This window comes from Mauremys reevesii, linkage group 2 (genome assembly GCF_016161935.1).
Source record: "Mauremys reevesii isolate NIE-2019 linkage group 2, ASM1616193v1, whole genome shotgun sequence".
NCBI lineage: Eukaryota > Metazoa > Chordata > Testudines > Geoemydidae > Mauremys > Mauremys reevesii.
In genome coordinates, this window is record NC_052624.1 from 123,384,342 (window position 1) to 123,399,444 (window position 15,103).

Consider the following 15,103-nt stretch of genomic DNA (forward strand, 5'->3'; position numbering starts at 1 on the left):
TTTGTAAAGTGCTTTGAGAGATATCTCAAAAGTAATATATTAGAGCTAGGTATTATTCTTATTCTTCTATAGAAAAAGTAGCATGTGATCATGTGATTTAAGATTGTATCATAATGCATACATAAGCACAGGGGGACTGAATTAAAGATGCACAGGCAACATTAATTCTGGCATTTCTTAAATTTAGGGTGTTTTATTTTGCAACCTTTGTTTTCTTTAAATGTGTTTTGTTGTTTCCCAATTTTTTTAAAAAGCAATCTAGAAAAATAAATCAGATGGAACCATGGAGCCCAGAAGGGGTGGAACCTTTAGATCTACAGCACAGACCTTCTAACACTTTACTAATGGAGTAACTGTTAGCTGTAGTAGGCTCTATATTTCACCTATAGCAGCAGAGAGTGGTGCACAGCCTGATAATTCGCCTGATTTAATGTGAAATGTCTTTCAATTTGGGGGAGAAGTCATCTTTCTGATCCTCCCAGAAGACTGCTCCTAGGCCATTGGTTTTCAAACTGCTGGTCGCAACCCAGTACTGGGTAGTGGAATGTAATGCACTGGATTGTGGCAGCTCTGGTCACCACCGTTGACTGGGCCTTTAAAAGTCCCATCAGCGGTGCTGCCCGTCTAAGACAGGCTAGTCCCCACCTTTTCCAACACTGCGCTCCTGGAAGCGTCAGCAGCAGGTCTGGCTCCTAGGCTGGTAGGGGGGCAGTACTTATGGGCGAGAGCCTCCACCTAGGAGCTGGACCTGGTGCTGGCCGTTTTCAGGGCGCAGCATGGACATGGTGCCAGGACAGGCAGGAAGCCTGCCTTAGCACCACCACTGACCAGGAGTTGTCCGAGGGGCGCCCCAATCCCCTGCCCCGGCCCTGACCCACCCCAAACCCTGAGTTGTTAATATTTTATTGTAGGGTCTGTATTCAGTTTCTAGCCTCTCTTTCCCACAAATATTCTGTTGGTATTCTTGTGTTATTCCTGTGATGATCAGTGGTGGGGTTAAGTCATATGTATTTTTATTTGGAAATGTTTTATAATTTATTTTTCTCTGTGGATCATATGTCTTCTCTTCTTTATTTTCCTGTGATGATGATTATGCCACCTGATATGGGCGAACTTAGAACAGCTTTGTTAGAGAGATGGAACGTGCCCTTGCTAGCATGGAACAAATAGTTCTTTGTCCATGCACTGATTGTTTTATTCTTTTTTATTTTAGTTAAGTGTATACACTACCACACGGTCAAACATTGGTGCTGAGAATAATATAGATCTGATTTTGAATGTGGAGGATTTTGATATTGAGTCCAGATTTGAAAGGTAAAGTATTATTATTATAAAGTTCTTTAGTGTTCCTATAAAATTATTGTATCTAATAGATAATAGTTATGTGATGCATGTTAGTGCTAGTGAATTAAGGTAGATCTGCCATTTACCACAGTGTTTTCATGTTGAAATAGTGATTTGTTGTTGTCAACTCTGGTGGATTTTCCATCATCAAAGTTAATGCAGTATGCAGCATATAGAAATGCAGGCTTTATTTAAAAGAAAATAATAGTGAATAAAAGTTTTAATTTTAAATCTGTCAAAATGTCAGGCCTTATTGCAAATTTAGTCTAAAGTTGAGAATGAAGTGCTTCTTTACTTTTAATTGCTGTACTGGAAATACATGTACTTCAAACAATGTTGTATCAATGGCAGTTTGAAACTCATCTTGTTTTTGACTGTATACTAGTTTTTCATTTTCTGGTACTTTAATATTTTTATAATCTCTTGACATCTCCAATTCATTTAAAAATAACGGGAAACAAAGAAAGGAAAATGTAGTTAAGAAGAAATATTATCCACTCTGGCCCCACTGATGGGCTTCATGTATTTTTGCCTTTATTACAGCCTAGGAACCTTGAAGTTTAGTCCTCTGCTCTGGACCTCAAGTTTTACCAACTTTAATGTCCCTTTACTGTGCAGATTCAATGGTATTTAATGTGCCAAATGTTTATGGTACTTGGATAGTTTGGATTGTGCTGCAAGTATTTAAAACAACTGTTTTCAGCAACTTAAGTAAATATTTTACAAATGCTACTCAAGATGCCTTAAAGTATAGCTCTGTGCTGAATAGTCACTAAAATTGACATGGAAATCCCAGGTCTGTCCTTCAATAACTTTTGTATCATATCTGCTCAGTTTACATGTCAGGTGACTTTTTGCAACAGCTAGTGTTTCAAACTTTGCCTAGAATCTGAAATTCAAGCTATGTTTTTAGCTTGCACATCACCAACTCACTTTTCCATGTCTGTGCTAGTTCTGCATTTCTAACAGAATAATATAAACTAATTCTTTGTTGCTGAAGTAAACAGTTAAGACTCTGTATACTTATGAAGGAATGTTACTGGACTAGGAAGATGTCCTTTTTATGTCAGAGCAGAATCACACTTTTATGACTTAAAATGTTACGAATTTTTTATATTTAATTTTTCTAGAACTGTGTCAATATTCCACTTCAAATCATCAGTTTAAAGATAAACTATTTCACTTTTTAATTAAAACAAAAAACAAAGCAAAAAAAAACACCCTGCCATTTTGCTTTTGGGTTGTCTATATCAGATTCTGCTGGTTGTTTTGTTTTCCCTCTTGTAACTCCACTAATTGGAAAGCCTAACCTCTGGTCATATTATGCTTCAGCTCAGATAGGTAGTAAGTATGTTTCTTTTACTGTGATGTAACTTGGTTCTGTGGTCCATGGAAGTGTTCAGTGCAGATGCAGTTCAGTGCAGTGAAGTGTTCAGTGCAGTGCTGAGCTAGTCTCTGGTAGAATTAACAGAAATACAGTTGGGGCTGTGTAATCCAAGATGAAGCAAAAATAGCTTTTCCGCATTTAAACACACTGATATTACTATTACTCTGAGTTGAAAGTTTCATTGTCTGACACTGACAAAGTTAGAGAAATATTTAAAATTCGTTCCTGGGGAATCTGAAGAAGTGACATAGAATAGATTGACAATACACAGAATTGTTTAGAACTTCAAATTAGTTTGTAATTTGCTGTCATGTTTTATAATGATTACATTGTGTGGAACTCTAATCCATGCAACTTCAGTAGTAATTGGGAGTAATTTTACATCAAAGCTTGTCAAAGCAAAGAAAAATTAAGCATTCACAGCTAGTACAAAATGAAAACATGCTGTTTCTTGCTACACTCTTTCCAGAGTTCTGTGTTTGTAATTTACCTGGCTGAAGAGGAATTTCATTGTCACTAAGTACTTGACAACAGATAAGTTAGTGATTTATACTGAATACATTTTGCTGGAGATTTGTTTGTTACATGATGAAATTCATTTTTTTTGGTTCACCCTTTCTAAATGTTTTTTTAAAGCAAGTTCTAATATAGCATTTAAAAGTAGCAAGAATTCTGTATTTATAATTGACATCACTGTACTATTTCATAATGTATTTTGTATTTTAGAACAGTCAATGTCTCTGTACCAAAGAAAACTCGAAATAATGGCACACTGTATGCATACATATTTCTTCACCATGCTGGCATTTTACCTTGGCACGATGGCAAACAGGTGCATATAGTAAGTCCTCTGACCACATACATGGTCCCTAAACCAGAAGAAGTTAATCTTATCACTGGAGAATCCACCACCCAGGTAGGCTTTTTAACTTGGTGGTAAAAATGCATAAAAAGAGCATCTGAAAACATCTTTCTTATCATGTCAAGATAGACATAAAGTAGTTTCTTAAACAGAAAAAAAACTAAAAAAAAAAATCAAATGACTTTTTAAAATAGTAAGGGCAGGTGTGAGGTAACATGTAGGAACTAGAAAATATTATTTAGGTCTGTCAGAGAGGAGTGAGCAGAAGGAGGGCTAATCAGAGCAGAGCAGAAGGGACTCAAAAGGGAGGAGAATGGATGTCAGCAATACAGCCAACACCTTTGGATATTGGTAATCAGCTTGACCTCTGTGGCATGGGGTGTCAGAAAAAGCAATTAGGGATTGTAAGCCTTGAAAATTGTATTACAGTCTAAAAGCAAAGAAAATCTTGCTCGCTCACACACACACACCCTTACTTTTCAAGATCAAGTATTTTTTGAAAGATTGACAGTGTTCAAATTGTATAGACTTATTCTTATAATTGGATTTTTTTAAATTTTATAGTAAATGTAAGGGGTGATTGTGCAATATGACTCTGAATAAGGGGTTGCCAATGTGAAAAGTTTGAGAAACACTGCCGTAGGATGAGAGTTCTCAACTTGGTGTTTGCAAATAATAATAAGAGATATACCTATCTCCTAGAACTGGAAGGGACCTCGAAAGGTCATTGAGTCTAGCCCCCTGCCTTCACTAGCAGGGCCAAGTACTGATTTTTGCCCCAGATCCCTAAGTGGCCCCCTCAAGGATTGAACTCTCAACACTGGGTTTAGCCGGCCAGTGCTCAAACCACTGAGCTATCCCTCCCCCCAATAGATGGATGGTGATTGTAGTCACCTTTCCTTTCTCTGTGAATGGGGACAAAGGAGTCCTGAAACTGTTTACTGTAACATGAGGTCACGGTATGGATAAGGTTAAGAACCACTGCTTTAGCAGAAGGAACTGGAACTGAGGAGCAGAACATTGCTGATCGTCTTTTTGAATGTCAGTTCTCTGATTAGAAATGTGTGGGGAGGGGAGAGATTGGGTCTAGGTGTTTCAGCTACAGTCAAGTAGTTCAAAGGCAGTTATTTTTGCCAGAAAGCAAGTAACAGTTGAATTTTCAAACTAAGCCAAAGTAAGCTGTATAGCAACATTTAAAATATTTATTGTAAATTTAATAACAGCTGTTTCTGTATATCGCATCTTATTTTGAGGGGGGGATACTGAAATTTGCATAGGCAAGTGAGTTTAATTTGCTGGCAAAGCCACACTATACTTTGTAGTAGATTCAAAAGTTTGACACTTAGCTTAATCCTGATTATATGATCAGTAAACATGATTTGAATTTTAAAGTTTTGAATAGTTTGCAGGCTGGAAAGAGCCTTTTAATCTTAAACTGAACTGAAATGTTATAGAGGCACTTACAAAATCTGTAAGGAAGAATCTCAGAAAGCTAGGTTTATTACTGTGCTTGCTGGCAGACCCATGAATGAGTTGGTGTAAATCAGATTTGTGAGGTGTCTACAGTGGGTTACATCACACAAGAAATAAAAATACCTTCAGAAGTTGTGGGGATTAAGGCTGAATTCATCAAGTTAGAACTGGCTGGCCTGATTGTAGATGGTTTAGCAGTGAATATGTGTACAGGCTTACTTTAGGCAAGATACTCCCCATGTTGTTGTTGTGAACCTTGCCAGGTACAACCAAGGAGAACATCACTGTAATTTTGAAAAATATTTTCAAATTTTACGGGTTAAATCCACAAAACAAGTTCTTACTGATACCTTCAAGCAATTTGGATATATGCACCATATGAGAGGGAGCCTGCCTTAGCCCCGGGCCCCAGCTGCGCTTTCGACTGGACTTTTAATGGCCCGGTCGGCAGTGCTGACTGGAGCCGCCAGGGTCCCTTTTTGACCGGGCATTCCAGTCAAAAACTGGATGCCTGGCAACCCTAGCCAGTGCCTCCGTGGGCAGTTTCTCGGGCGTGGCTGTACTTCCCCCAACCCCACCCACTGGGGTGGGTACCAGGCTCACCAGCAGCTGTCCGTGTTCGAGCTAATGTATGCAAGCAGCTCGCACACTCTTGGACGGGAGTCCCTTCCATACAGCACTCCGAGAGTGCAAGCAGGGACAGCTGCCGTCGAGCCTGGTGCCCACCCTAGAGGGCGGAGCTGTGGGCAGTATAGCCATGCCCAAGGAGCTGCCGGCATGGGGCGCTTGTTCCTGGGAGCAGCGACCAATGATGATGCTGCTTTCGCTGCCGTGATCCAGTAGAGCTCTGCAGCTCCGTGGATACCGATTTATCTCTGCGCAGAGCTCTATGCCCCCTCCACCAAGGCCCTCCCCTGCCCTCCGCTAGCGTCTCTTTGCCCCTTCACCCAAGGGTGGCCCCCTGTCGTTCACACTGGAGAGGCGTGAGCGACAGGTGGGGAGGGACTTCAGGGAAGAGGCAGAGTGAAGGCAGTGCCTTGGGGGAAGAGGTGGAGTGGGGGTGGGAAGAGGAGCAGTGTGGGTGGGGCCAAGGCCCAAGCACCCTTTCAGCGGCAGGGTGGCAGGCCAACGCGCCTCCAAAGGGAGGAGTGCAATATCCTGTTTGGGGAGGCTTAATCTCTCCTGGTCTATTATACCTTCCACCCATGTTCGACAGCCTGAGTTATCTTTGTTCTTAAGGAAAAAGGACAGGCAGATTTTGTGGGCACAGTGTGTTTCATGATGGACTTAAAATGCACTTGTGATTGAAGTCCGTTTTGAAGAGAGATTCTTTGCAAAAGCTAAAATATACTGTACTGAAACTTACAGCATGAAAGACAATCCTGGCCTTTGTGGTAAAAAATTTACTCTTGGTGATGGTATGTATGAACTTCTGGGTCAGGCCAGAAAGCAATATATCTTTTGAGGATGTGTTGATTTTGGTGGAAATTTGTTTTGTCCTGTAGCACTGCAATAGCAGCCATGTGGATTTTGCACAATGAACTTCATCTAAGCAATTCCACACGTGTAGCAAAGCAAAATCCAGAACTTGATTCAGATGTTAGTGACTGGCCAAAGTGTAGACTCTTTCCAGCTCCGTTAGTCTGCTGTTTACCTGCTTGAAAGCAGACCAAGAAAAAAACAAATCGTAGCAAGTATTCAACAACAAATAAAGAAAGCATTAATGAAGGAAAGACTGAAAGTCTTGCGTAATGATCCAAAGCAAAACAAACAGAATGGCAACTGTATTTCTTTAATTTACTTGAGAGAATGAAAAAACAGCTGGAATATTGGTTGTCATTTTTTTTTACACCCAGTTCTGAAGTCCTAGGCCTGGTCTACACTAAGAATGGGGGTCGAACTAGGGTACGCAAAAAGCTCAGCTACGAATAATACGCGCGAATTTTGAATTACCTCGTAGTTCGAATACATGCCGAGCGCGCGCGAACCGAACTCCTCCTCCAAGCTCCAAGGTCGACTCTGCACCAGCTGAGGTGGAGTGAGGAGTAAGTCGAAGTTGCTTCGAGTCGCCTATCGCGCGAGCGATCAGACGCGCGAGCGAACGAACTCGAATCCGACTCACACGCACGCCCACCGTAAGCTTAGTTGCTTGTTAACAAGTGATCAGATTTTTTTTCTTTCCTAATGGAAGCTGAGGTCTTTTTACAAGTGTCACATGAAAGTGGTGTTGAGACGGCACAAACTCAGTGCAAGTAGTGTTATCCCCATGCTCTCAAATCCTTATACAGAGCAAGCCAGATGTCAGTGTTCTGGCTGTTTCAAATAAGGCATGGAGAGTAATCAGAAAATCAGTGGGTTTTTAATTAACTTTTTTCTGAACTGGCTTCAAATTTAAAAAAGTTTAAGTCTTGAACCAGAGGAGTATATTATTTCCTCTTTTCTAAGCATATATGTTTTTCAGTTTTAGTTTCAAATAGCAATGGCATAGGATTCATTCCAGCACAGTTAGAAAAATATTGATATAATGTCTAGTCCAGGGGTCTCAAACATGCGGCCCTCGGAGCTCTTCCCTGCAGCCCACGGAGCTCCCCCAGTTACTTTCTGTCGCCGCCAAACTCCCCTCACCCCCGCCCTCCTCCCCGAGTTATTTTCTGTGCCTAAGCTCCCCGTGCGCTGCTCTCCAATGTTTGGAGCCGGGTCTCTCCCCTGGCCCCACCTGCCGCCCCCACGCGCCTCCCCCCAGTGTCTCCCGGCCCCCACTTGCTGCCCCCTCACCGCCCGGGAGCCTGCCCGGGAGCTCACGCTGACTCCACTCCTCCGCTATGCCGGCTTCCGGCATCACCTGCTGCCGCAGGGTCCTAGCGCCCCCCTACACTAGGGCCAGGGCAGGCTGCCCTTCCCCTGCCCTTCTGCCCTAGTCCTGAGACTCTCCAATGCCCCGAGCCTCTCCAATGCCTCAAACCCCCACCCTCAGCCCCACAGCCCTCACCCCTGCACCGCCTCCTATCCTCAAACTCCGTCCCAAAGCCTGCACCCCCACCCCCTGCCGCAGCCTGGAGCCTGCACCGAGCACAGAGCCTGCACTCCAGACCCCCTCCCCCACCCCAACACCAGCCCAGGGCCGGTACTCCAGACCCCCACCCCCACCCCAACACCCACCCAGAGCCTTCGGCATTAAATCTCAGTGCGAGTTTTGTCCTTTGAGTGAGGTGCATTACTGAGTGTATATATTTATTAAAACTGCTTGGAAATGACTTCGTCAAAAAAAAGAACACTCATGGAAGAAAAGAGAGTTTTCCAAGACAAATGGGAGAATTTATATTTTTTCACAGAGGTAAAAGATAAAATTCAATGCCTTATTTGTCAGCAAACGATTGCTGTTCCCAAGGAGTATAACGTGCGTCGGCACTATGACACGATGCACCGTGAAAAATATGATGCATTCACCGGAAAAATCCAAGAGGAAAAAGTTCAGCAACTTAAAGCAGCATTTGCCAAGCAAAGAAATTTATTTTCAGGGATTAACAAGTCTAGCGAAGATTCAGTAAGAGCAAGTTTTGTGATAAACGAAATGATAGCTAAATCATCGCGACCTTTTACAGAAGGCTTATTCATAAAAGAATGTCTTATGAAGGCCATTGAAATTTTATGTCCTGATAGGAAGAAAGTTTTTGAAGGCATAAGCTTGTCTGCAAATACAGTTGCCTGCAGGATAACGGATTTAGCTGATAATGTGCAAAAACAATTGATTCAAATGGCAAAAGACTTGAAGTATTTTCAATTGCTCTTGATGAGAGTACAGATGTATCAGATACCGCACAGTGTGCAGTGTTCATTAGAGGTGTGGACTGCAATTTGAATATAACTGAAGAATTGCTAGACTTAATGCCACTGAAGGGTACCACAACGGGACGTGACATATTTCAAGGATTGGAAGAGTGCATTGAAAAAGCTGCGCTGCCATGGAACAAACTCGTATCTTTGGCTACGGACGGTGCGCCATCAATGTGCTCTGAAAACATTGGTGTGGTTGGATTATTGAAGACCAAACTGAACAGCCTCAATATACCAGGAATTAGCTTCACCAGTATACATTGTATTTTGCACCAAGAAGCCCTGTGTAGTAAAAGTCTACAAATGAAAGAAGTTATGGATGTAGTTGTTAAAACTGTTAATTTTATACGCACGAGGGCTGAATCACAGACAGTTCACTTCTTTTCTAGCAAGTATGGACAGTGAATATGGGGAACTTCTGTATCACACTCAAGTTAGATGGCTGAGTCGTGGAAATGTTTTGAAGCGTTTTTTTGCACTTAAAGAGGAGATTGATTCCTTCATGAAAATTAAAAACAAGGAGGTTCCACAGCTTGCTGATTCCACTTTTATCTGCAACCTTGCTTTTCTAACAGATGTAACTGATCACCTGAATGCACTGAACTTGAAACTTCAGGGTAGAAAACAGGTGATAACACAGATGTATGACAGTATTAAGTCATTCAAAGTCAAGCTTACTTTATGGGGGAAACAGCTGACTGCTGGCAATTTGGTCCATTTCTCAACTCTGAATTCCTTAGGAAAAGTTGAACCCAAATCCTTGAAAGAATATGCAGAGAACATTTCTAACTTACACAAACAGTTTGATGTGCGGTTTAAAGATTTCAAGGCACTTGAACCACATTTTCAACTTTTTTCCACACCATTTGCTGTTGAAATTGACAATGTTGCAGAGGAAATGCAGATGGAGTTAGTGGAGCTTCAGTGTGACACGATTTTGAAGCAGAAGTATACAGATGTTGGAATTCCAGAATTCTACAGGTTTCTTTCACAAGAAAGATTTCCCATGTTATTCTCTGCTTCTGCAAGGATAATGGCAATGTTTGGAAGTACATATATACGTGAACAGTTTTTCTCTTCCATGAAGATTAACAAATCTGTGTTAAGGTCAAGGCTCACTGATGAACATTTGCAAGCAACACTGAGATTGGTTTCGTCTCAGGATATCAAACCTAATATTGATGCTCTGGTTGATGCAAAACGCTGCCAGCTAAGTGGCCAAAAATGAAATGACTGTCAAAATTAGCACTGATGTTTCACATTACAGTTAAAGAAGTTAATAAAAAAAGTTAATAAATTGACTTTTAATAGCATACTATATTTTAATACTATACTACTATATTACTCTTCATTTTTTTTCTGCCTACCTCCAGGCGCTTCCCGCCGCCAAACAGCTGTTGGTGGCGCTTAGCACTTTCCAGGAGGGAGGGGGGAGGAGCGGGGAGCCGCGCGCTTAGGGGAGGAGGTGGAGAAGAGACAGGGCAGGGGCGGGGCCTCATGGAAGGGGTGGATTGGGGGTGCGGCCAGGGGCAGCAAGGGGGCGTGTCAGTGATGCGGCCCTCGGGCCAATGCACTAGTCCTCATGCGGCCCTCGGGGTCATTTGAGTTTGAGACCCCTGGTCTAGTCCAAGCTGTAATAGTGCCACCTTTCCACATGTTCATGTTTCTGATGTAGCTAATTGTAATCCAGGGTTTAAGTGACTTTCATTGGTTTTTTTTTAAAATTTGTATTTAATGTGTACAGCATTATGCTTGTTTCCTTTTTATTTAAAAGCAAATTGAAGCAGAAAAGAAACAGACCAATGCCTTAGATGAACCTGTCTCACACTGGAGGTCAAGGTTGACTCTAAATGTTATGGTGGAAGATTTTGTTTTTGATGGATCCTCTCTCCCTGCTGATGTTCACCGATACATGAAGATGTAAGTTTACAGAGATTTGATTTTGTTAGACTTAGAGCTATTCAGTCTATAGGGCTAATTTCTCCTTTAAATTATCTCTTAAATCACAGAACTCATTGTTGGGAAAAGGGTATTTTAACATCACACTTAAACTTCAGCAATCATAATGAACAATATTTGAATAGTAGTAGCCCTTACACTATGACCCAAGATTGCCTCACATCTTAATTGTGGCCCCCTTGTGCTTATGTATGATGATGTATTCTTTAACTGCATGATCACATCCGGTTTCCATAGACACCTGTCTCATTCAGTGCATAGATTAGACAATTGTGATGGTTTCCAGGGGTACCCAGGACTGTGAGTCACTTTGTTACCCCCAACCTCCAGCAAGAAAGAGTCTTGCGTATGGTGGTGGGGTGTCATTGCCCTACCACCACCAGCCTTTCAATCACTCAAGCACGCTCCTGTGAGCTATGCCAGCCCTATCTGCCTTGCAAGCTAACAGTACATACACTCCAATCCCTCAGTCCCTTTGAAGAGCTCCAGCCTCAACACTGGCTACTCACAGATTTCCCAAATCCTCTGCTCCCAACGGTGCAGTGTATCCCAGTTTTCCCTTAAACCACTGCTCTTGTAAAGTCTCGCAGGACTTGTGAACAATTAAATAAATCTTCTGTTGTTTGATTATAAAAAAAATAGAATTTCTACTCGAAATTAGAAGGTGATGGAAACAAATGGGTACAATATAAAACAAAATCATAAGTAGTGAACCTGGGTCAATGTTCGTTAATAGTTACCTTTCTTATCTAATAAAGTAAACATTGTACAGAGAGAATTCATAACTTCACATACAATGTTAACACAAGTATCAGAGGGGTAGCCGTGTTAGTCTGGTTCTGTAGAAGCAGCAAAGAATCCTGTGGCACCTTATAGACTAACAGACGTTTTGCAGCATGAGCTTTCGTGGGTGAATACCCACTTCTTCGGATGCAAGCAGTGGAAATTTCCAGGGGCAGGTGAGTATATATAAGCAAGCAAGAAGCAAGCTAGAGATAACGAGGTTAGATCAATCAGGGAGGATGGGGCCCTGTTCCAGCAGCTGAGGTGTGAAAACCAAGGGAGGAGAAACTGGTTCTGTAATTGGCAAGCCATTCACAGTCTTTGTTTAGTCCTAAGCTGATGGTGTTAAATTTGCAGATGAACTGGAGCTCAGCAGTTTCTCTTTGAAGTCTGGTCCTGAAGTTTTTTTGCTGTAACACATGCATTTTACAATATTAATACCCAGCCTTCATATGGTACTTCAGAAAGCACATTTTGTACAAATATTATTGCAATAATGTGTTGGTGTGAATGCAGGAGTGCTTGAGTCACAATGATGCATTATAATTTCAGTTATTTTCAGTAAGGTTGTATTAAGAAACAAATACCCTCTGGTCTTTTTGACTGCCGTTGTGCACTCAGCAGAGGTTTCGCACCAGAATATCTTTAAAATTGTCCCTACCGTCAATGTGAGAATAATCTGAAGTGCTGCAGAAAATTGTTTCCTATTGGGAGAGGTGCCATTGAGGCTGTGCCACCGAGTGAAAGGTGGAAGATGTTTTATTATGGATAATTCAGTTTCTATCTGGTGGGAGGGAAACAATGATCTGGGATCAACTGTCTCTTCTAGAAGAAGGCAACCATGACCTTGATCTTACAGATGCTTAAATCTAGATAAATTGCAAGTGCAGGATAGTTCTTCATAGGGGATCAGCAGCACCAGTTCAATGTACTAGAGAGTCAAGATGGTCTTGGGGTAGGTCAATAGATGGGGACTCCAAAGTTTTAGATTCTATTCCCAACTCTGCCTTTAGCTTCCTGTGTGACTTGGGGTACATCACTTGGGCCTGGTTCTGTCGCCTATACTTCGAATAGTGCTCTATTCTGCAAGTACTCCCACAGTGTTCAGTGTAGCTGTATTTACTCTGGCAAAGTTTGGACACGCATGGGTGCACTACTACAGTTCTACCGGCAATAGTGGAAGCTGTAGTCTTGATATGGCACTGGTTTTTTTACCACCATGTCATCTAGACCACCTCTGTTTAGATGACCTGGTAGTAAATAGGCCTGTGCCTTGTGTATGGCTTTTCTCCCACCATTACTTATGCCAGCGGAGCTGCCCCAGAGACTAATTATACATGCAGTTTTTCCTAGTGTTTACAAGGCACAGGGATTTCACTAATATTTGTGATTTATAGTGGAGTTGTAGCCGTGTTGGTCCCAGGATATTAGAGAAACAAGGTAGGCAATATCTTTTATTGGACCCACTTCTGTTGATGAAAGAGACATGGTTTTGAGCTACACAGAGCTCTTATTTTGATCTGAAGAAGAGCTCTGTGTAGCTCAAAACTTTGTCTCTTTCACCAATAGAAGTTGGTCCAGTAAAAGCTATTACCTCATCCACCTTTTCTCTCTAATGTTTGACGTATTCAAATTCTGTGTTGAGTGCTGTGAAAAACTCTTTTAAGTTGCACTGGTTTCATAGACTAACTTATTTTTACAATCGAGTACATTTCAAATATGGGTAATCCCCAGTCTCTCATTACTGGGGTGCAGTTTCTTGTCTTCTCCAGACATTGTAATGTCTGCTGTCACTTCCACATGCTGTAGATACCTCGCTACCAACTTCAAATGATAGTTTTATCCATCTTTTGTTTCTTTCGTTCTCTATCCTTTATATTGCATATGTATCTGGAACTCTTCACTTATCCTGTCTTTCTGTATTGCTAACCTTGAAGTTGAAACTGCAAAAAGTGAACTGAAAAGAGTGAATTCTCATTTGCACCAAATATACTACTCTGATAGGGTAAAGAGGTACAGTATGGAAATTTTCATGGCACACATTAAAGTGTGAAACTATGTGAAACTATGTATAATTGATTCCAGAAATTTATTTTTTGTGCACTAATATGATTAGAAAGTTTTCTTTCTGGAGTAACGTAATCATAAAATCCATGTTTGAACATCATAGGGTTCAGTTGGGGAAGAATGTGCATTACCTTCCAATATTATTTATTGATCAGCTAAGCAACAGAGTGAAAGATTTGATGGTGAGTAACAAAATGCCTTTTCACTAAATTTTGAATTACAGTGTTACGGAAATCTCTAGTACTGCTATAATTAAGGTTTTGTCCTTGTTTCCATTACAGCAGCCCACCTCTCAGAAATTCACAGTGGACACAGCTAATATGTTGCTAATCTAATCTTCAAATTAGATGTTGATTAAATGCCCAAAAAAATTGTTAATGCAGAATTAAGGGTGTTCTTTCAGAATGTGGAAATTGGCTAAACCAGAAAAACTCAAAGTTAAGATACACACTGGTTGCCAGGCTGGCTGCATCTCCTGTTTTGAGCAGGGGGTTGGATTAGATGACCTCCCGAGGTCTCTTCCAGCCCTAATCTTCTATGATTCCTGGTCTCTTTGAGCACCCTCAGTAGGTCCGAAGCCTGTAGCTGGTGCCTCTGATTTAGGGTGGAATTACATGACCCTTCCATTCTCAGGCCAGGCCCTTGGTTGCAGTCACCTGGTACTAACCATGGTTGCCTTAGTAGGTCTAACTTAGGCTCAGACCCTGTCATTCTGTTTTCTCCAGAAGCAGTGACAGTGGTAATCAATGACCAAACAGTCTCCTTACAGAAGATTTATTTAGAACAAAAGCATTTCAGAGAAAAACAGATCTGAAAACAACATAGACTAGACATCTGTCTATTTTGCCAGGTATCTAATATTCCAGGTGAAGATCCAGTCAGGTCTATAGACTTCAGAGACCTCTAGGCTCTGACTGGAGTAGTCCATTCCCTTAACTCGCAAACTGTTTCTCTCCTTGCTTCAGGGAGAGTCCCCTTTGAAAAGCTGTTCAGTCTTTTTGATCTCCAAGTTCCCAGCCTGGCAAAACAAGCTTGCATCTTCCTTGGAGACTTTAAATCTGCTGGCTTTTCACATTCTTTCAAGTGTCCATAAGGGTGTTCTTATCAGGGGCTATTATCATTTTCCTGTTCTTTACACAGCTCCCTATTAAGTTATATCAGTGCAGTTATATACAGGAAAGTCTTAACACAGTTACTTCCTCTCATTAACCTGATCATGTATGGTATTCATAAATCATAGATAATCATTCTTAGATTACATAACAATTCCACAAATGCTGTAACTTTGTTTGTCCACTTTCACATTTCTGGAAAGGCATGAGGCAGCTCTGGGCAAGTTTAACTCTGCACTAACAAATTCTTGGGCATTTAATTTCTTTTTTTTAATAACTTTT

General features: G+C 41.4%; 1 protein-coding gene across 2 annotated transcripts in view; it reads left to right on the forward strand.

The window, feature by feature from the left end:
* CLPTM1L (CLPTM1 like) overlaps positions 1 to 15,103 on the forward strand; it is a 79,317-nt gene that overhangs the window by 4,242 nt on the left and 59,972 nt on the right. For both annotated transcript variants that reach the window (XM_039523418.1, XM_039523417.1), the window contains exons 2-5: positions 1,214 to 1,314; positions 3,458 to 3,647; positions 10,675 to 10,820; positions 13,813 to 13,891. In XM_039523418.1, the coding sequence (XP_039379352.1) occupies positions 3,594 to 3,647; positions 10,675 to 10,820; positions 13,813 to 13,891 (279 nt within the window). In that variant the 5' untranslated portion in view covers positions 1,214 to 1,314; positions 3,458 to 3,593. The remainder of the gene's footprint in view (positions 1 to 1,213; positions 1,315 to 3,457; positions 3,648 to 10,674; positions 10,821 to 13,812; positions 13,892 to 15,103) is intronic.